The sequence below is a fragment of the Staurois parvus genome, unplaced genomic scaffold, assembly GCF_062004578.1.
Source record: "Staurois parvus isolate SC_StPar_1 unplaced genomic scaffold, SC_StPar_1.0 ptg000618l, whole genome shotgun sequence".
Lineage (NCBI taxonomy): Eukaryota > Metazoa > Chordata > Amphibia > Anura > Ranidae > Staurois > Staurois parvus.
In genome coordinates this window covers 1,796,571-1,819,395 of record NW_028318414.1, presented here as the reverse complement: position 1 = coordinate 1,819,395, position 22,825 = coordinate 1,796,571, and the positions used below count along the sequence as shown (strand labels likewise).

Sequence of the window (22,825 nt, the reverse complement as noted above, 5' to 3'; positions counted from 1 at the left end):
AATAAAATGCTCTATTACCGCCTTTAACCACTTGCCCTCCTGAGGATTTGACTCATATAGCAGAGGAAGGAGACAGCAGAGAGAAATGGCACTCTGTGCTTTGGATTGAGGCTAATACAAACCATAGAAGGATATGCTTTGTTCATTTTTTTGGTTCATAGGTTTACATCCACTTTAAATAAAATTCAACACAGATCACACAATGAAGACACATGCAGTTTGCAGCAGACATGCTTCCTGGCTCTGCAGTTTTATTGTATATACAACACATTTACAGGTGCCAGAGGGTTAAACTCAAAATAAACCGTTCCTTGGCAAGCAGAAAGAAAATGAAATTATGTTTATAAAGAATAATAAATAACACGTGAACATAACAATGGCATCTTGATATGTGGTTCCTGTAAATATGCGTGTATGGATTTATAGAAGAGTAATTGATGTCCTCATAGAGATGCTGCATTTCCATTTTACACCAATGAATCTTCAAATTCGGTGTGGGGTCTGCAGGTGGGGTGTGTGCATAAGTAAAATGTTTTGTTTACCAAGTATGGTAGTTCATAAAAATATGTTCATCAAACAATACCAGTGCTACTATACTTGTTTACATGGTGGGCCTAAAACTGTGTGAGTCCCCGGTCACACCAATCCAAATCTTCCAGTGAAGTTGCGCAATTTCAAAGTCGGATGTCATTCTGACTTGAGGTGAGACTTGCAAGACATTGCAGCTTTCAAGACACAAATGTTTCTGCAAGTCGCACCTGAAGTAGTGCATACAACCAAGTCGGAATTACACTGATATGACCGCTTTCATTGCGGACAATAGGGTGTGACTTGCCATGTGATTTGAAACTTGCATGGCATGGCAAATCTCATGGCAAGTCGCACCTGAAGTGAGGGGCACTACAGGGGGAAAGTGCCATTTTCAGCTGAAAAGACTGTACTGAAAGTGAACTAGATGTGTATAACATTTACATAATGTATTGTCAGCACGTATCAGGTACCTCTGGTTGCTTTCTTAGGTCCAATTTCCATTCAGAGAGGTTCTGTACTGTGGAAGCTGTACCCAAAATAGGCAAGCAGAGGACTAAGGCTTAAGCTGGGTATACAAGCAGTTTTTTTTTTGTTCAATCAGCAGGTTGATGCAATGTGAATGCACGGATCTCCCCTCCCCATCAGAATACACTGATCAGTGCTGCAGCTATTGGCTGCAAGCCCTAATTGAATTGAATGTTGGTTTTCCAGCAGGGTCATTCGACAGAAGCTGGTCTGATGACCGACTTCTGTTGAACAGACAGGGGCACATCTATACCAAAATTTGCCTGGTTCCTGCTTAATCAGCCAGATTTTGACATGTGTATACCCAGCTTTTGTCATTATTTCCTGTAGGCTGATGTTTTCCCCCATTACTGATTTACCATGTATTGTTCCAAACTGTGTCTTTGGGTAAAGGTGTCCATCTTGTCAGAGGCAGGACTTGGCTTTCTTATAACAGAGCTGCCCCTCCAATTACTGGTGATCTGATGACTCAAGAGGGAATATTCAAAAAGCAGTAGGAGAGGTTCAGAAAGCACAGACCAATTCAATTGTGGAACCATGTAAAGCAGAAAGTAGATCCTCTCACTGTAGATCCTCTGGCACAGCTTTTCTTCAGCAAGGAGAACACTAGGCAATACAGTAGTAACATCCCCACATCTGGTGCAGCTAGCAGTCAGTGGAAGCAGTGTCTTACATGATATCACACTGCAGATACACAGCTATAAGGCTCAAGGTGCAGGAATGCCTTGACACATGCTGCTATTTTTTTTTAAGGAATTCAAGATAAAATGTAAATTTTCTGGGATACTGCTTATATATTTCTAGATATTTTATAAAGTTGTAAATATTGGCTTACTGCATACAGGTCCACTTTAATACATGGTGTTTTGCAAGCACCCCAAGTCTTCAGAATACCTTTATCAACTTCCTGAGATGATAGGTGTGAGAGCTTGTCTCTGCTTCCTATGCCTTAGGCCTCTTGCACACGATACTGATGTTTGAGCATTTGTGGGGGTAATTTCAGAATTTAGCTTTACAAGTATTTGCGCATACAACATGCCTAGGCACAATCCATTAACATTTGTGCTACTATGCGTGTATTTGCGTGCACCAGCGCAAAATACTGACCGGAACGTAATTTTTTTTTTGTCACTCAAGAATACTCAGCGCTTGCTTATGCTCTTGTGTGTACAGGCACCTTTTAAACAATGGGTTGCATTTTAAATCAGTAAAAAAAAAACTGTATTGAGCTTTTTCAAACTGCAGTAGGCAAGAGGCCTTAATGGCCAGTTTAAGCCACTCACTACAGTAGTGGGCCAAAAGCAAAGCTGAAAAAGTGGTAGGGGGCAGGCTTAGGCTCTCAACTCGTTGACCCAGGAAATATGGGAATATTAGTGTACCCCTGAATTTCTGGACACTTAAAGTGCCTATCGTGCAGGCACCTAGAGGTGCTTCCTATGTGCTGACAGCACTGGCTTAGGCAAATATTAAACATTTCAGGTTTGCTTTGGTCTTAAAGCTGAACTCCGTGAATGAGAAAAATCTACCCTTTCAGTGCCCCTCCCCACTATATGGGTTAACTACTTGTTTAGTCCTGTGCGCAGTAATAAGGTGTAATATTTACCTTTTCTCCTGACTCTGGCAGGCTTCCTCAATGAATTCACCTGTTCCCTACAACATCCTCTCTAAGAAACTATGGGTCATGGTCGCATGCTTGCCTCCTCCTGTACAATGCAGATTTAAAAGTATAACTAAAGGCAAAACATTTTTTTGTTTTAGGTTTGGATAGAGTGAAGATGGATTAGAACACCTGTCAGTTTTTATTGCTGTCTGTGCCCCCATTATGAGGATTCACCATATTTGTCCTGATTACAGTTATCATCGTAAGAAAAATTAAAAGAAAAATCCCAAATCTTGGGTTGATGCTAGAACAGTAACAGAAGGGAATATTCCAATGGGAACACTAGTTCTGGTGACCTGGAGACATGCTGGGATTCCCTTACTATGCTTGCTTCCTGTTTTAGATATGGGACAGGAAGTGAATGGATATTTCCCTTATGGGGCACAGATGGCAAAAGAATCTCCCTTAATCCATCCAAAATGTAAAAAAAAAATGCCTTTAGTTTCAACTCAATAGCCTTGCAGTGAAAGTGATGATGGATCCCCCCCACACACATACACAAACACATCCTGAAACAGTGCTGGAGCCAGGGATATGGCACATTATGAGAAAGCACAGCCCTGCCTCTGACAAGATGAACACCTTTACCCAGAGACACAGTTTGGAATTATCCATGCATCCCTTTATAAAACGTGGATTTATTCTTGCAGAGTGTGCGGGGGGTACTGCAAGGGTAGAGTTTGTGTTCTATGGCAATAGCCTGTACATGGCACCTGTTCCTATTATCTTTTCAGGTTGAGTTGTTGGTTGGAAGTGGAATCTTCTACATTCTATAAATTTTTCACAGTTCAAAAACAAATTCCACTGTATCTGTCACTACATCCTTACGAACCATGCAATCACACTCTTTGCGTAAAAAAAAATATGCAATAGCTATGTATTCAGTGTATAATAGGTATTATTCCATACATTCATCAAAGGAACAACAGAATTTCATTGTATTGGTTTGCATTTTGTTGCAAAGTATTAAAGTATGCACCTGGAACCTTCCTACCACGGATGAAATTTCCTACAGGGAGCTTGTACCTGGTAAACAATAATGCAAATAATAAGAAAATATACTGGGAAATGACAAATAAAAGGAACTAAGAAAATAAAAACAAGACAATATAAATTAATCTAGCCAATAAAAATGCATTTATACAATCTCTATGACAGCACAACTGAGAGAATTGACCCATCTACCTGGAATGACACCGGAAAAGTTTAAAATGCTCACTATTTCCTCTAATTTATGCTTTTAATAATAATTAGTAAAAGTTAGGGGAATGATGTGTTGTCATGGGTTTATGTGGAAGGACAATTATCATAAAGAGTATTTACCTTTTTATTGTGATTCCTGACTATACACTTGAGAGAACTATGACATAAATACCTTTAGGGTGGACTATTCTTAACCAAGCCTTAAAATGAACTAGTGATTTTCCCATTCAGAGCAAAGCAATAGGTTCATTTACATGTCAGCCTCCAAGCTTCGGTTCCCCTGCTTCTACACTCACATGCATAGACAAATAGAAAAAGCTCCGTGTAATCGCCCAATCAATCTGATTGGAGCTTTCATAGGACTAAGAACTTGCTCTCCACCTCACGTGAAAGTCTTGAAGTCCAGCTCCCCTGTATTTCTTCTCACGGGGTAATTATGGAGCAAAGGGCAAAGGCAGATATCCCCAGCACACCATAATCAGAGATCAAAGACAGGACATATATTCGCCATCCACAAAAAGAAGGACGTTTTGAGGCTACTAAGGACCTTTTTCTCCAACAGCGATGACCAATGTGCATTTACTGTGTTTTGTTTTGGGAGCATGTAAGGCATTGCACCAGCGATCAGTGGATCGCTGGTGCCATGCAGGACTCCTGCAGATCTGTCAGTGTATCTGTGTGCTTGTACCTCGGATGGGCAAGCAAATTCACTCTGACAAGAAGAATCAATGAACTACCACAGTGCCATGGTAGTTCTCTGAGAACTACAAGCCAGCAGCCACAAAGGCTGTCGGAACTTGTAGTTTTCCCATTCACAATATATTGTGAATGACTGACACGGCTGTGTGGACAGGGAGCCCCACATGGTCAAGTTTTTTTAAGACTGTGACAACTAGTGGGGGGAGAAGATACCTCGCTAGCTGTAAAAACAAGGGAGTGGGGGACAGTTATTTCGTAACATGTTACACCCTGAATATGTAACCAGTAACATGTTATGAAAGGTGAACTTATCCGTTAATAGAGGGGTTGAAAGAACGGGAGGCCCCAAATCTGAAGATGAGAGCTCCCAAATCTGAAGAAGACGATCTGAAACTCTTACATATACCCAGTCAAGTGACTTGTGGCCTCAGGTGATACACAGAGATGATACAAATTCTCCTATATAAGTTGTATGTTTATCTGCAGTCTTCTCTTCACTACACATGTTCAAAGTGCAGAATTTTTAAAGCTTGTCTAAGTGTTCAGAAAATGGGGCAAAGGGCTGAAATTACACACTGCAGGGCTCAGTGAGGAGAGCTGTGAAAGCTGATTGGGGGGAAGAAACATTCCACACAGCTCACAGGAAGAGCTAAGGCCGTCAATCATATGCTGTGTGCTGGAGCTCCCTGCCCTGCCACATTTGTTTTCTCTTGGTGTCAGGAAAACTTGTCAGAATTGAGTCATGCTGATAGCAGAGAAATGAAGCAGCAGATAGAAATGACATATAGTGCTCTTAATTGAAACAAGTACACACTATAGAGCAGGGTCTCCAAACTCTCTAAAGAAAGGGCCAGTTTGCTGTCCTTCAGACTTTAGGGGGGGCGGACTGTGCCCAGTGGGAGTAAACAATGGCCCATCTTTAATATTGGTGGAGAAATAGTTGGTGTCAGTGGAAGGAATTATGCCCCATCGCTGGTGTCAGTGGGAGAAATAGTACCCCATTGTTGGTGTCAGTGGAAGGAATAGTACCCCATTTTTGTTGTCAGTGGAAGGAATTCTGCCGCACTGTTGGTGTTAGTGGGAGGAATAATGCCTCGAGAGCCAGATAAAAGCAAGCAAAGGGATGTATCTGGCCCCAAGGCCACAGTTTGGAGATCACTGCTATAGAGGAATATGCTTTGTTCACATATCATGTCTGAGGCTTACAACCAATTTAAAGGATCAAGTTCTCTTTGTGCAAACATTAAATCAGGCTTTAGACTGTATCTGGAGAGCTGTAAAGTTGATTCAGAACATTCCTTTAGCAGATCAGTCTTTAGGCTCTGGTTTAAAAAAATCCTTCTTTTTTTGCTTATCACTCAAATAAAATGATCCACACAGCCCTGGTACAGGCTGACCCTATGCAGAAGTAAAATCACCAGATGGGGCTGAATGCTATTATTATCATAACTGCAATATATACAATTCTGTTCTAATATTGGTGAAATGTTTAACTATCTGCACAAAGGGTTTTCATACAAAATTCACGAATAGCTTATTTGTACAAGTTCTGTATTTTTATTTCTTGATGTTTCCCTACCTATTTTGGCAAAACGACTGGCATGCCAAAAACACCAGATTGATATTAAACTTGCTATTAAAACTATGCAATGCTAAAAGACTTGATCTAACTAATGCAAGCATTTGCAGCGAGACATGTCCTTTAAGTGAACCTGTTGCTTTGCCATGCATTACGAAAGCACCGGTCTGAGTTAAAGAGAATTCTTTATGACCGAGCATTTATGCAAAAAATTTGAATCAGTCCTTATCTTTATATTAAATAGATTGGATTTTCTCCTTACTTAGCTTAGCAGAACTGCACTTTCAATCAACATGGACTATTTTAATCCTTATGCTGCTAGTGTTAGTAAATAGATAGGAAAGTTTATAATATCTATTTGTTAATAATTTTTTTTACATTTTTTAGTTACTTCCTGGTTTTAATGCCTCGTACATCCCAGGACTGTTCAGGAGGGGTTTTCTCAGCTAAGCACATCCTCCTGCCTGCATGCATAAGCTAAGGGCAGATTGATTACAAGAAGTAAATGCTACAATCATCTGCCATTACTCAAGATAACCATGCCCAGAAATGCTAAAGGTCAACTTTGTGAAAGTGATTTCTCAACAAAATAAAGCATGGAAACATGGAAGGATGGGGGAATTTGCTTTGAATATTAAAAATGAATGAAGTACAGTTTTTCTGGTTGGTGTAGTTCAACTTTAATCCAGGTTATGGGGGGCAGAATTCACCTGAAATCTGACAGCTGTTACCTGTGAACTGCCTGCACACTGTGATGGGACATGGTATGTGAAGTGAGGTAGCTGACAGGCCAGCAACTGTCAGACTTTAGGTGACCTCTGACTAAGTATTGGCAGCTCTCATATTTCAATTCTGACAGGTTCTTAAAATTGTAAGCATTTCCTATTTCCTTCTCTTTGCAGGTAGGTCGGCGACTGTCTCAGGTGTGATATCATGGCATGCAGTAGAAATGACACACAATGCTAGTATATCTTGGCCAGTCAAGCAGTATGTAGTCATCCCCAATATTCACATTATCAGTAGTAGATGCATCTAAAAACAGAGCTGTGATGCTCAGTGCATAAAAGTAAAAAAATCACAAACAACAGGGGCAGTACTGATCACATATGTACAGAAGGTACAATGTATGAAGTCGATGCTAATAACAAGTGTACTGGTGAATGTAGCATCTGTGACTCCATGTTCTCCTCATTATGTTGTTATGGTAATACACTCCACCATGCAGAGAATGAACCTTGTTATTTGTATGGCAGTCTGTAATACGCTAGAGAAACACAATGTCACTTGACTAGTCACGAATCTCGCCTTATAGAGACATTGTGGTCGTTCTGTAATTACTGGATGCTGTTTATAAGACTAGCACAGTGGATGATTTCAAGCCTTCTGTACTCTTTTGCCTTCACAACTCTTCACAGCAAGGTCAACATTGCTTCTTCATTGCAGCTTTATGTGCTGATGGGATCCTCTTAGTGTGACTAGCACAATGCACGCAGACATTACCTTCATTGTCTGACCCCTGTTCTTGCGTCTTTGTTTTAAAGTGCCCGCGGCACTGTCAGCTTCCACTGAAAGGGTGTCACTCCCCTGCTCTCCGCTAGGCATGGCATGCATAATTCAGTTGGTGAAGTGAAAGCACTGAGTTGTCTCAAGAAACACGCATTGAAACTCTTCATGCTGGGAGCCTTGGTTCAATTGTTAAGGATAATCCATAGAGGGTGTCTTCATCCAGGATGTGAGACGTGTCCAACAGGAACTGGGTGACCTGTTTTACAAGGCATAGATGTATAGTTACAAATTCATATACAAGTATTTATGACCAACAAATATATCTGAGTACCATTAACATACTTGAAAACTGCTGTAATATGTCAAATATAAATTTAATCACAAATTATTGCTGCCGTGTCTATGTGAGTTATTGGAAAATTAAACTCAAAGATAAATCTTGCCAGTGATAACATCTGCCTGTCAAACAAAATCTTCTTTATTTGTGAGCTGCGTATAAAGCACTTTGACCTTGCTATGGATTTATTACACTTTGTACATCACCCTCACTCTTTGTTCTGTCTTTCTGAAATGCTGGTGACAAACCTGTAGCAAACCACTTTAATTTATTGCTTATCTAATATATGCCATAAAAAGTACCTTACTTTCTCAAGTTTAATAGTATTATATAGGGTTTACAGTGCATCCAGAAAGTATTCACAGCGCTTAACTTTTGCCACATTTTGTTATGTTACAGCCTTATTCCAAAATTGATTAAATTAATGTTTTCCCTCAACATTCTGCAAACAATACCCCATAATAACAACATGAAGTTCATTTTCAAATCTTTGCAATTTATTAAAAATAAAAAACTAAAAAAACACATGTACATAAGTATTCACAGCCTTTGCTGAATACTTTGTTGAAGCACCTTTGGTCATTTTGAGTATGATGCTACAAGCTTTGCACACCTATTTTTGTGCAATTTCTCCCTTTCTTCTTTGCAGTACCTCTCAAGCTCCATCAGGTTGGATGGGGAGCGTCGGTGCACAGCCATTTTCAGATCTCTCCAGAGATGTTCAATCGGGTTCAAATCTGGGCTCTGGCTGGGCCACTCCAGGACATTCACAGAGTTGGCCACTCCTTTGTTATGTGGGCTGTGTGCTTAGGGTCATTGTCATGTTGAAAGATGAACCGTCACCCCAGTCTAAGGTCCAGAGTGCTCTGGAACAGGTTTTCATCAAGGATGTCTCTATACATTGCTGAATTCATCTTTTCTTCGATCCTGACTAGTCTCCCAGTTCCTGCCACTGAACAACATCCCCACAGAATGATGCTGCCACCACCATGCTTTGCTGTAGGGATGGTATTGGTCAGATGGTGAGTGGTGCCTGATTTCCTCCAGCCATGACGCTTGGCATTCAGGCCAAAGAATTCAATATTTGTTTCATCAGACCAGAGAGTTTTGTTACTCATGGTCTGAGAGTTGCCTTTTGGCAAACTCCATGTGGACTGCCATATGCCTTTTACTGAGGAGTGGCTTCCATCTGGCCACTCCACCATACAGGCCTGATTGGTGGAGTGCTGCAGAGATGGTTGTTCTTCTGGAAGGTTCTCCTCTCTCCACAGAAATGCTTGCGCTCTTGGTTACCTCCCTGGCAAAGGCCCTTCTCCCTCGCTCCCTCATTTTGGTCGGGCTGCCCACTCTAGGATGATTTCTGGTGGCTCCAAACTTCTTCCATTTACGGATGATGGAGGCCACTGTGCTCATTGGGACCTTGAATGCTGCATAAATTTTTCTGTACTCTTCCCCAGATCTGTGTCGATACAATCCTGTGTCGGAGGTCTATGGACAATTCCTTGGACTTCATGGCTTGGTTTGTGCTCTGACATGCACTGTTAACTGTGGGACCTTATATAGACAGATTTATGCCTTTCCTAATCATGTCCAATCAACTGAATTTTCCACAGGTGGACTCCAATCAAGTTGTGGAAACATCTCAAGGAAGATCAGTGGGAAGAGCAATGCATCGGAGCTCAATTTTGAGTCTCATGGCAAAAGCTGTGAATACTTACAGTATGTACATGTGGTTTTTTTTGTGTTTTTATTTTTAATAAATTGCAATGATTTCAAAATGAACTTCTTTCCCGTTGTCATTATGGGGTATTGTTTGTAGAATGTTGAGGAAAAAAATGAATTTAATTCATTTTGGAATAAGGCTGTAACAAAATGTGGCAAAAGTTAAGTGCTGTGAATACTTTTTGGATGCACTGTATATTGTGGCAACAGTTTGTGCAGTGCTTTACAAAATAAAAATAGACAGTACATTTACAGTACAATTTAAGACAATAGGGTTCGAAGGGCCCTGCTCATGAGTGCTTACAATCTAAAGGGAAGGAAGTGATACAAAAGGTAATAACTGTGTGTTGAAGAGTTGATGGGGAAGGCAAAAGTACAGCTGTTAGGCAGCAGCAGGATAGGCTTCCCTGCATAGATGAGTTATCAGGGATCGCCAGAGTAGGAGATAGCTGTACAGGTTCCAGAGAATGGAACAAGCCCTGGAGAAGTCCTGGGTGTGAGCAAGGGAAGAGTTGACAAGAAAGTTAGAGAGTAGGAGGTCTTAAAGAATATGTTACCCCAACATTTCATATTCCTGTTATGTGTCTGTTGTACCATGTACTTGTGTTAAAAAGTATCCTGTTCTCTATGTCTTTGTGAAATACCTGGTGATCCTACCAGTCCCCCTGCTTTCCTTTATCAAACTGACCATGCTAAGCATGAGAGCACTTCCTTTCCAGCATGCTTAGTTTTCTGACTGTGCTGGGATAGCAGCCTGCCTGTCCTCCAATGATCAGATTTGTGCTGACACCCCCTCCACACGGCCATTCACTGGGAAGATCAGTGTATTGCTATTTCTCCACCCCCACCCCTCCAAGCCCTTTATATGCAGCTGAGACCAGAGGTTATGTTATCAGAAAAAAGAGGAAAAAAAGATATTCTATTTTAAACTTAATGGGTTGTTTTACAAGGTGAGGGTTCACCTATACTTTAAGAGCAGCAGAGAGAACTGGTTACATGATACTTTGACACTAGGTTGTTGATGTAGCTAAGCAGGAGATGTGTATGTACATTTACTTCTACACTACCAGTAGATGTTTTGTTCCTTCATTAATAAATGCATTTTTATTTGGATTGAATTAGAAGACTTTGTATGTTTGGCTTTCATATACAGTATTGGTATATATAATGTGGAATGCCGCAAATACGCCATGTTAGAGTATTACCTTTGGTTGGTGTTCTATTCGGTATGGTGTCTGCTGGAACTGTCTGATTTCTCTAATGATATGCGATATCTATAGGAAGACAGCATAATAACGATGATATTAGCAGAGCAGAATATACAGAAAAACCTTGAATTGTGATTTCAATTTGATTTTTAAAACTTTAAATCAAAAACTGGTGGGCAACAAAATATTGTGTCAGCTTAACAGACACCTGTTCATTCATTGCTATTGACAAAAAGTGGAGTATGGGGTCACCGGACCATCAGTATGTTACTCCTTATTAGCTGAGTTCTTACACTGTTCACTACAGTACAAAGCCACATTTCCTTTTACTTATTTGGCATTGAGCTTTCAGAAAAAAATGATTCAAAGTTAAAAAAGCCAGAAAGTATGCATTTAAAAAATAAGGGGATTGGTGTTAGAATTATGGACTAGGACACTGTGGTTATTGATATTCATCTGCAACAATCGGTAAAATAAACAGGGAGATAAGTATCTTGAAAATAATATATACTTAATGCAGAAATGAAAAAAGAGATTTCTGGTTATTTCTACAGGTAGGCTCATGAATGGCAGTTCTAGAACTAAAACTTTACGATTCCCCTAGGAACCTAGAGGCACTGCCCATCTGCTGTTCAGTGGAATCTGGCAGACAGCGAGCAGCTCGGCCAGCCAACTTTTTCAGTATTGCCTCAAAGAAAACACTTGCTGACTAAAATTACTATAGCTTTCTTTCTTACATCATCCTCTTACAGGAACTGCTTATTTTTTCCCTCCATTTCAAAACTGGGACTTTCTCAAACAGATTCATAATGTCAGTTTTGACATCTTAGTATTTCCCATTTGAGTCCATTTTAGTCTCTCTCACAGGCTGCCTATTACTATTTTTTGTCTGAAAATCATGAACAATCTTTGCAAATGATTGACAATTTTTGAACACACAAAGCACATCTACCATTTAATACATATGATGTAAACATCTTATGAACAACAACTATGAGCAATACAGTAGTGGATACTACATTATTAGCTAAACATTTCCAACCCTCCAGGTTGTTTGAGTTTGACCAATAGATGTTTTTTAATCATTCCTAACACAAAGCGCACCTGAATATAGAGAAATTTAAATTGTGTGCTCATACAAAGGTATTTTTCCTGTCAACGCATCTCATGTGGTTGTTGGAGAGTCTGGACTATCTGAACTATTCACCTAGCAATGTAAACAATAGCAAGACTGGGGTTTGGCTGTAGGCTATGAGTATCATGTGGGGACCCTTGTGCTTTTTATAGAATGCTAAGAATAGGATGGTGGGTTAGCAAAAATAATTTTTTTTTAGTTTTGGATAGAGTGGGGAATGATTAGATCACCTGCCAAGTTTTTTTGCAGTCTGCTGTCTGGGGGGATTCACCTTCTCTATGTATCTTTGTGGTTGTTGTCCTTGGATTTGAAAATGAGGGAGGATGTCACCAGATCAGGAACAGAGCAAAAATCTTCCAATTGGGAGTTCTGGTCACAACTGTCTAAGAAGGGATGTCCGTGAATTTGGAGAGGTTAAATACACATTTAGGCCAAAGTTCCATGCACATTTCCCGCGTTGTGTTCAAAACACACTGTAGTTGGGATCAGTATGGTAAGGGTATGTGAGCGCACTAAAATTGGGGAAAAATAACAGCAGCTGTGCACAAAAGGTAACCAAACCTCAATCAAACAGTACAAAAGGAGAGTGCAGCGCTAAAAAAACTAAAATAGTAAAATTCTATTATGAAAGTATAAAGTCCATATAATGAATAAAAACCACATAAAAGGAATAAATGGTTAACTGTTCAAAGGTGACTTTCAGTGCTCCTAAAGTGCCAGTTTCCTTGGTAAGTCGGTGCTTGTGCATTAATTGTGGAAGAATTGCGCACTCACCGGACGCGCAGTATAAATGCGCATATAGATAAATATCCAGATGTCATCAGGGAATCATCAAAACAGGCCAGGTGTTGGAGTAACTTCCCTCTAAGGGTGGATGGATCCTGGGGCTTTAAATGATGATGCAAGTACAACCAGAGCTCCCCTTAAGGGATGGATGGGTGTAGCTCACAGGGTGAATAGGATCATATAATAATAAAAACAAGCAGTGCGTGGACTAACTGTCCACAACTAAAGATGGCCGCCAGCCGCCGGAGCTCCACAATGCTCCGGTGGAGTGATGTCACAGCGGAGGAGGAGCCAATTACGCCATGAGGTCACGCAGCCAGAGCATCGTGGAGCTCCGGTGGCCATCTTTAGTTGTGGACGGTTAGTCCAGGCACTGCTTGTTTTTATTACTATTTGATGCATCTTTTACTCAAGAACCCCCCAATAAATTATGTTTATACTCTACTACACTATGGGCATTTCTCTGTTTTAAACTCCCTTGAGGAGTATTGATTTTTAGATACCCAGAGTAACCCAGCATCCAGTATCCAGAGAGGGAGCCTCCTATTCACCCTGTGAGCTGCACCCATCCATCCCTTAAGGGGAGCTCTGGTTGTCCTTGGATCACAATTTAAAGCCCCAGGATCCATCCACCCTTAGAGGGAAGTTACTCCAACACCTGGCCTGTTTTGATGATTCCCTGATGACATCTGGATATTTATCTATATGCGCATTTATACTGCGCATCCGGTGAGTGCGCAATTCTTCCACAATTAATACACAAGCACTGACTTACCAAGGAAACTGGCACTTTAGGAGCACTGAAAGTCACCTTTGAACGGTTAACCATTTATGCCTTTTATGTCGTTTTTATTCATTATATGGACTTTATACTTTCATAATAGAATTTTACTGTTTTAGTATTTTTAGCGCTGTACTCTCCTTTTATACAGTGGTTGGGATCAGCAGCAGGTGTCAATGTTAAGCTAACGACACTCCAAATGCAGGTTGCTAATTTGCCTGCACAGGATCGCATGGTACAGAAGTGCCATGTGATCCGGTTGCAGTGCATTTCCAAAATTAGTGCATGCACTACTTTTGGTGGGATGCAGTGCGATCTGAGCCCATTCAGAATGAATGGGCTCAAATTGCACCGCACTGAACCACATGTGAATTGCACAGGAATATGCAGCACTTTCCTGTGCAATTCCTACTGTGAAATGGCACTAAGTGTAATTCCTTAGATTGACATACATGAACAAGCAAGGTGATCTTGTTTCTGAAATAAACTCAGACCATGAGCTCACATTGTGTATGGTACATGAACAGGTTCTGCCTGTAATCAAGGAAGGAAATGTCGGTGAAATAGAGGCATAGGAGCAAATAATTTTCATATCATATATAGGTTAGCCTTGTGTAATAAAAAGCTAGCTAAAAAAGCTTGGTTTGAGTACAGTTTATAATACCGAGAAGGCACCCACCATTCTCATTTTTGAAAAGTTTACAAGGCCTTCCTCTGTAAAGTTGGGTGTGCCTTCTTCAATAAACGCCAGGTCAGTAAGGTACATTCCCAGGTAGGGTACAGACGGTGGATTACAGCTGCAAAACATACAGAATAAAAAAACAAACACATTTTTAATATCTGCTCTAACTACACAATGGGGACATTTAGGACAAAGAATTCTGTCAAGCCTTTGCACCAAAATTGTCCATGTTTTACCAGATAGACCAGCACTGATGTTGGAGTATGCATACTGGACACTTTTACCCCGTGCGTTCCCATCCCAGCCTCTGCACTCGTAACAAGGACATCTGCAAGGCTGAGTATTTTTTTATTTAGCAGCATGGGCCAAGGAGAACTATTTTCCCATCAGGTCCAGTTTGCCTGTGATTGACAACGCATGGCACTTGGCAGATGCCTGTCCACTATTCAATCCAACAGCAGCTTTCAAATCTGCCCACTGACATCTGTTTGTCAATCAAAAGCAAGGCAGACCTGATGGAAAGCTAGTCTCTGCCCATCCAACATGTGCTGCAGTCACGGTGGCTAGTTCCCCATTAGATCTGTCTACCCTGTGATTAAGTAATTTCCCTAATATGACCACTGCCATATTTGAGTAATGGCATCACCTGCATCCCTAGCCCCCCTTGGTCACATTCAGCTTTCAGCCGAGGGATCTCCCATCCGACAAATCAATGGAGCCATGGATGGAACCCTGTGAAGGAAGATGCCACATTCATGACAGCTTCCCAAAACAGACATACCCCACTCTGTGTACTGGCATATCTCTGTACACCAACTCAGGGCTGGTCTTAAAGCAGTATAAACCCATAAATCCCAAAACAAAAATTTAATATATTGCAATTCTAAAATATGGTGGCTGCATTTATTTTATTTTATTTTTTTTGTTAGGCGGTTTTCCTTTATTTTCACCTGGTGACAAACACTTTTTTTAATTGCAAGTTAAAAATTGTGAATGCGTGCATACTTGCTAAACTATTTTACCTTAGCATTACTGACATTTCATGTTACCTGAATGCCATCTTGCCCAGGGTCTGCATTAGTGGAAGGCAATGAGTACAATGCTACCATCACCTCCTCATAAGAAGCTCTCTGCCAGGAATCATGCGTATAATAGTGCTGTTCTATCCCTCCCTATCCTCCTTCTCTTCTGCTCTATTATCGCCCACTCTGTATTTGCTTTAAAAAATGTATCTGTCATGAGAAGGTACAGCACTGAAAGAAGACACCTTGATCTGTGTAGAGATGGCTTCTTCCCCCTATGTTGATATAAGAGCAAAATGACATATAAAGAGGAAGGTTTAAAAACCTATGACCTCTTAGCTGTAATGCAGCAGAGCTGAAGCCAATAGGTCAAAGAGAATATCAGTTTGTGGGAAAAAGAGAGAATGTTCAATCCTGTGATGCTGTTGGCCTGCTCAATGGATCTCACATCCTAGTTTCTATACGGGACAGGGCGGATGTCTCCAAATGGTATTTTTTTTGGCCAGGCTTGCGGGAAGCAGTGCTTGGCCTAGAGTAGCACATATTTCTCTATAAAACTTACTTCTTTAGAGTTTCTCTTAGGTTTTTAAATCTGCCCTCCGAACAGACAGTCTTTTGAAGCTTGTCCATAAGTGCTTTTGTCTAAAAATAAAATGTTTATCCATTAGGTCAAATCATAGTTCATAGCGCATAGTTCCCTGCCATGAGCTAGATAATACAATTTTTTTGTACCTAGGATACCAAAGCCAATTATTCATTATTCTCCGGCACTAATACATCACACTTTACAGAACATATGGTTCATGAAGTCAAGAAACATACAACATTCAATTGCATTATTCTTTTGTATGTCCAAGCTACTTACACAAATGTTTCATTCAACTGTATGATCACTAAAAAACACACCAAAATATAATTTCTAATATTCCAGCTAAATATAAAAGATGAGATTTTACTCAGTTATTAAATAACACACATCTAGATTCCAAACTATTAATGTTTGTGAAACAGTGAAACAGAAAGCTGTATATAAAATATTGCAAAACCTTGACAACTTCACTTGTTTAGCATTATACTAAATGATACCACTTAAATTAGTATTAAACATACGAGTCTAGTGGAATGAGCTTTATTTTGTACATCTGCAGGTTGTAAGTCAATACTTTTTCGTGTTTTTTTTTTTGTTTGTTTTTGCTAATTGTCTTGACTGGGGAGATTTTTTTTTGTTTCCTGTCCTGCAGAAATAACAGCAAATATGAAGAAATCTCTCCAAAGTGAGGGACAAATGTCCCCACTGGAAGGTTTCCCTGGGGGATCAGGACTGACAGCAATAAAAACCTTACATGGGTTTTTAATCATTCCTCATCCAGCACTAAAGAAAAATGTTTTGGATTTACATGCCCTTCAATGCTAATACTGTGACGAGTGGACTGGCAATCCTCTTTCATGACATTATGCATGTGCTCTCATGAGAAAGCTCTGGGGACCCATGGAGAAATCAGATTGCCATGAGATCATTTTGTCACTCTTAGATGATCACATGATCACAGTATACCTCGGGAGTAACCTCTAACCTGTCCCTCATGTGTTCACACACTTTCTTTATTAAGACATCTCAACAGATCCCTGATGTCCTCCTGTGTACTGCAGATGGAATTCTGGCTTTACTTGCCTGTTTAGACACTTTGGCCCAGGTTTTCTTAAGTCGATAGATTGCACTTCTGTTCAAGGCTGAAGTGATTTCCAGCACTCCATTATAGTTGTGCATGCATCGGCAGATATCAGCTACCACCACCCACTTCTCAATGGAGCTGGCTCTGGAGGTGACATCAGGGTGGCTCATAATTTCTGATGCTACAAGGTTACTCATCTATAGGATTCATACATGCAAAGGACATAGAAGAAAGAAAACATGACCATGACGGTATAAATAAAGAATTTTCATACGTGGGCAGATCCACTAAGCTTGAGATGTACAATATACTTTATATTATTCTGGATCAGGAATGTGCCTACCAATGATACAATTATCAAATATCTGACATTGAGGTCCTCAACACCTCCTGAAACACAATGGGGTTGATTTAATAAAAAAGGAGAGTGCATAATCTGGTGCAAATCTGCATAGAAACCAATCCGCTTCTGTTTTTTCTTTTTTCAAAGCTTAACCACTTGCCCTCCAGAGGATTTACCCCCCTTCCTGAGCAGGCCATTTTTTGCGATACAGCACTGCGTTACCTTAACTAACAATTGTGCGGTCATGCAAGGCTGCACCCAAATGAAATTTACGTCTTTTTTTCCCCACAAATAGAGCTTTCTTTCGGTAGTATTTGATCGCCTCCGCGTTTTATTTTTTTACGCTATAAAAAAAAAAAGACCGACAATTTTGAAAAAAAATCTATATTTTTTACTTTTTGCTATCAAACATGTCCAGTAAAAAATTTAAAAAACTATGTGCTGTTTCACACTGCTTTGTATTGCTCTGCTATAAAGCATTTTGCAGGAACTGACAGGGGAGAGATCTGTGTTGTTTATACACAGGTCTCTCCTTTGTTGGTAATACTCAGAGATCGCCGGGTGCCGGCGGGGAATCATTGGCCGGGACCTGGTGATTGACAGCCGAGGCCTCGAATGGCCCCCTACCCAGATCTGCAAAATCACATATATATACAGTGGATATAAAAAGTCTACACACCACTGTTAAAATTTCAGGTTTCTGTGATGTAAAAAAATGAAACAAAGATAAATCATTTCAGAACTTTTTCCACCATTAATATGACCTATAAACTGTACAACTCAATTGAAAAACAAACTGAAACATTTTAGGGGGGAAATAAACATAAAAAACTAAGATAATGTGGTTGGATAAGTGTGCACACCCTCTTATAACTGGGGATGTAGCTGTGTTCATAATTAAGTAATTACATTCAAAATCATGTTACATAGGAGTCAATACACACCTGTCATCATTTAAAGTGCCTGATTAACCCCAAATAAAGTTCAGCTGTTCTAGTAGGTCTTTCCTGACATTTTTTTAGTCACTTCCTACAGCAAAAGCCATGGTCCGCAGAGAGCTTCCAAAGCATCAGAGGGATCTCATTGTTAAAAGGTATCAGTCAGGAGAAGGGTATAAAAGAATTTTTAAGGCATTAGATATACCATGGAACACAGTGAAGACAGTCATCATCAAGTGGAGAAAATATGACACAACCAAGAATTGGACATCCCTCCAAAATTTATGAAAAGACGAAAAGAAAACTGGTCTGGGGTACATGTGACAACAATCTCCCGTATTCTTCATATGTCTGGGCTATGGGGTAGAGTGGCAAGACGGAAGCCTTTTCTTATGAAGACACACATCCAAGCCCGGCTAAATTTTGCAAAAACACATCTGAAGTCTCCCAAAAGCATGTGGGAAAATGTGTTATGTTCTGTTGAAACCAAGGTTGAACTTTTTGGCCATAATTTCAAAAGATATGTTTGGCGCAAAAACAACACTGCATATCACCAAAAGAACACCATACCCACAGTGAAGCATGGTGGTGGCAGCATCATGCTTTGGGGCTGTTTTTCTTCAGCTGGAACTGGGGCCTTAGTCAAGGTAGAGGAAATTATGAACAGTTTTAAATACCAGTCAATATCGGCACAAAACATTCACGCTTCTGCTAGAAAGCTCAGCATGACAACGACCCAAAGCATATATCCAAATCTACAAAGGAATGGCTTCACCAGAAGATTCAAATTTTGGAATATCCCAGCCAGAGCCCAGACCTGAATCCGATCGAAAATCTGTGGAGTGATCTGAAGAGGGCTGTGCACAGGAGATGCCCTCGCAATCTGACAGATTTGGAGTGTTTTTGCAAGGAAGAGTGGGCAAATATTGCCAAGTCAAGATGTGCCATGCTGATAGACTCATACCCTAAAAGACTGAGTGCTGGAATAAAATCAAAAGGTGCTTCAACAAAGTATTAGTTTAACCAGTTCAATACCGGGCAATTTTACACCTTCCTGCCCAGGCCAGTTTTCAGGTTTCAGCGCTCTCACACTTTGAATGACAATTGCGCGGTCATACAACATTGTACCCAAACTAAAATTTTATCATTTTCTTCACACAACTAGAGCTTTCTTTTGGTGGTATTTAATCACCACTGGGGTTTTTATTTTTTGCTAAATTAACAAAAAAAGTCCAAAAATTTTGAAAAAAAACACACGTTTCTCTTTGTTTCTGTTATAAAAGTTTGCAAATAAATAATTGTTCTTCATAAATTTAGGCCAAGATGTATTCTGCTACATGTCTTTGGTGAAAATAACCCAAATTAGGATGTATTTTTTAGTTTGTAGGAAAGTTATAGAGTTCACAAACTATGGGATATATCTGAATATTGATCAATCCTGAAGTACTGACAGCCAATCTTATTTCTTGAGGTCCAAGAATGTCAGAATAGTACAGATATCCCCCAAATTACCCCTTTTTGCAAAGTAGACAGTCGGACGTACTTCATAAGAGGCATGGCGAGTTTTTTGAAGTTGTATTTTTTTTGTCATAATTTTTCGGAAAATTAAAAAAATTAGTTTCACTATTTTTTTTTTACATATTGTCACCAGTGCAGTACAGCGTCATCATATAACTGGCATGGCAGTGATCAGGAACACTGACTGGTGACAGTATGAAAAAAAAAAAATATATATTTTTTTAAATTCTTTTATTATTTTTAATTTTTTATTACATTTTTTTCTTTTTTTAAAGATTTTTTTTTCATATTTCACTATGACCAAAGTAGTAGAAGGTTACCATAGTAACATTGTACTACTTTGGGGAAGTGATCAGTATTTTTTTATTTTTTTATTTATTTATTTCCACAATTTGCTTATAGCAAAGAATTACTTTGCTATAAGCAAGCATTTACCTGAATGACCGATTTATTCAGGGTTTTTTTTTTTGTGCTTAGCTGTGATTTGGCCACAGCTAATCACATGACATGTGCATGTGATTAGCTGTGACCATTCACAGCTAGACACTAGTATACAATGGATGGCATGAATGAAGCCATCCATTGTATACAACTGTCATGTGACCTGCTGTTAATGGTCAAAGCAGGTCACATGGTACCGACAACGGGGGACGATACTCAGATCTGTCATCGGCCGTGTCCGAGGTACACGGCCGGTGACAGATCGTGCCGCTGCGCGGCTCTGCAGGAGCGCAATCTGCGCATGTGCGGGAGGACGCCATATGGCGTCCACCCGGAACGCTGATGACATTTGCCGGCCGCCATTCGGCCATAGGGCGGGCGGCAAATGGTTAAAGGGTGTACACACTTATGCAACCATATTATTTTAGTTTTTTATTTTTACTTCCCTACACCTAAAAGATTTGTTTGTTGTTCAACAGTTGTACAGTTTATAGGTTACATTAAAGGTGGAAAAAGTTATGAAATGATTTATGTTTGTCTCATTTTTTTACATCACAGAAACCTGACATTTTAACCGGGGTGTGTAGACTTTTTTATATCAACTGTACGTGATTTTGCGCACCCGAGCTGCCCTGTGGCAGTATTTCTGCTATAGGGCGGCGTGGAAGCGGTTAATTGAACAAGCTGAAGTTGGAAGCTGATTGGCTACCATGCAGAGCTGCACCAGATTTTGCCCTCTCCAGTTTTAGTAAATAAACCCCTATAGCTTTTTGGTTCCTATCAATTAATCATAATTCTTATGAAATCAGTATGGCAGATAAATCACTGTAAACATTAAAATAACCAAGTGTGTTTATTTTCTGCCAATTCAAGTGACTGCCACTTGGGTCAAAAGAATGTATCGAATCTTTGCAGGTGACTGATGATTCTAAGGATGTTACTCGCTGACATGGCTACTGGTGGGCAATGAGTGTGTGGCTCAACTGCCTGCAAACCACACACCATAAATGGTAATAGAGGAAATTCCAGTAGATGAAAAGTGACTTGTTTTCAGGTGGTCACTGGGTGATCTTAGACTTTTCCATGGCCATGAGCATTGCATACCTGCCTGTTATTGCCTCAACTGCCCCCATTCGATCTATTGTAAGAAGTGGCAGTTTTAGGTTTTAAAGCAGAACTAAACCTTCCTATCCTGTACAGCCACGGGATTGCCATCTTTGTCTCTGATCTGCAGTTGCCATGGTGCTGCACATGTGATATGTTATGACACCAGCCCTTTGATGGCTTGACAGCTCAGTTGAGAGCACAAGCACTTGTGACAGATATCATTCACACCATGCCTAGAATTTAACCATTTTGGTAAACTGCTTTACATGGTTCAATTTTAATAGTTTAATCATTTTAGTTTTAATATAGTACTGGTACTTTACTAGGACAACTGCTAATGATTCTCTTATTTACATTCCAATGACTTCATATTGCCCTGCTGTGCTTTGGCCACAGAGTGGATGCAGCGCAGTGTACCCACAGTTTTGATGTGGGTTAGCTGTGCTTTGCCATAGACTTCTTCCCTACGTCCCACAGTTGTGGTGCATTTTCTGAACCTGTAGCAGGTTGATGACCATAAGTGCACAGATCTTGTTTTTTGATTCCTAGAAAAATTTAAAAACAAAGCCACAGATAATTACATCAAATTAGTAACTACCTGGAGCTATTATTACCACTATGGTGGGACTGATACTTCAACTATAATAAAATATCACATAGCCAAGACTCAGAAACACATCAACACAACAAGTAGCAGCACAGAATAGATGTAAATACGTACATTATTGAAATGCTGGCTGGTTTTCATGATATATGGTGTCCGGTCTATCTTATCTGGTTTCATCCAACCCTGACCAAGAAATTCTCTAGAAGCAAAATAAAAAATATCATGTAATTCAGAAAACATATGGTCTCTCCAAGTGCAGGTCTAAATGGTAGCGACTTACTGGTACGGTATACTTCGAAATACTATATGATCTAATAGAGTGATCTGCTCAGCTAATTCCATTGCTGACAAAGTATCCAGATATTCTGTGGGGGGACCTTCTGACTGAAAACAATAAAACAGATTAGTCATCATTTTATGACCACCACACGTTTCATTACATAATTTCAGATTTAGGAAATAAATGAGAATTATTTATCTATATTTTCAAAAAAGACAGTGTTTACTTCTGGCACTATATATAGAAATACATTTTTAAACTTTATAACTATGATCAATTTGGGAAAAAAAAAATATATTAAGATATATTAAGATTATTGAGTTGAAAATGTTTTCACTGATCTTCACTCTGTTGCAGAGGTAAGCTTGCTAAAGTATCTTCAGCAATGATACAATTCTGGTAGATAGATTGGTCCCCCTCTACATGCTGTGGTTCCTTTAGCTGGCCCCTAAGTCACTACCAGTCACTGTAGAAGCTGGTGGATAGAACCACAATGTGCAGAGGTGGACCAAGTATCTGACACATCTGGAAGTGTTTTGGAT

General features: G+C 39.9%; 1 protein-coding gene across 1 annotated transcript in view; it reads right to left on the bottom strand.

Annotated features, from left to right (window-relative positions):
- Positions 1 to 218: 218 nt before the first annotated feature.
- RASGRF2 (Ras protein specific guanine nucleotide releasing factor 2) overlaps positions 219 to 22,825 on the bottom strand; it is a 454,295-nt gene continuing 431,688 nt past the window's right edge. The window contains exons 21-27 of the mRNA XM_089693224.1: positions 22,284 to 22,387; positions 22,118 to 22,202; positions 17,049 to 17,246; positions 15,939 to 16,018; positions 14,352 to 14,469; positions 10,968 to 11,036; positions 219 to 7,959 (exon numbers count right to left, since the gene is read on the bottom strand). Of these exons, the coding sequence (XP_089549350.1) occupies positions 7,867 to 7,959; positions 10,968 to 11,036; positions 14,352 to 14,469; positions 15,939 to 16,018; positions 17,049 to 17,246; positions 22,118 to 22,202; positions 22,284 to 22,387 (747 nt within the window). The 3' untranslated portion in view covers positions 219 to 7,866. The remainder of the gene's footprint in view (positions 7,960 to 10,967; positions 11,037 to 14,351; positions 14,470 to 15,938; positions 16,019 to 17,048; positions 17,247 to 22,117; positions 22,203 to 22,283; positions 22,388 to 22,825) is intronic.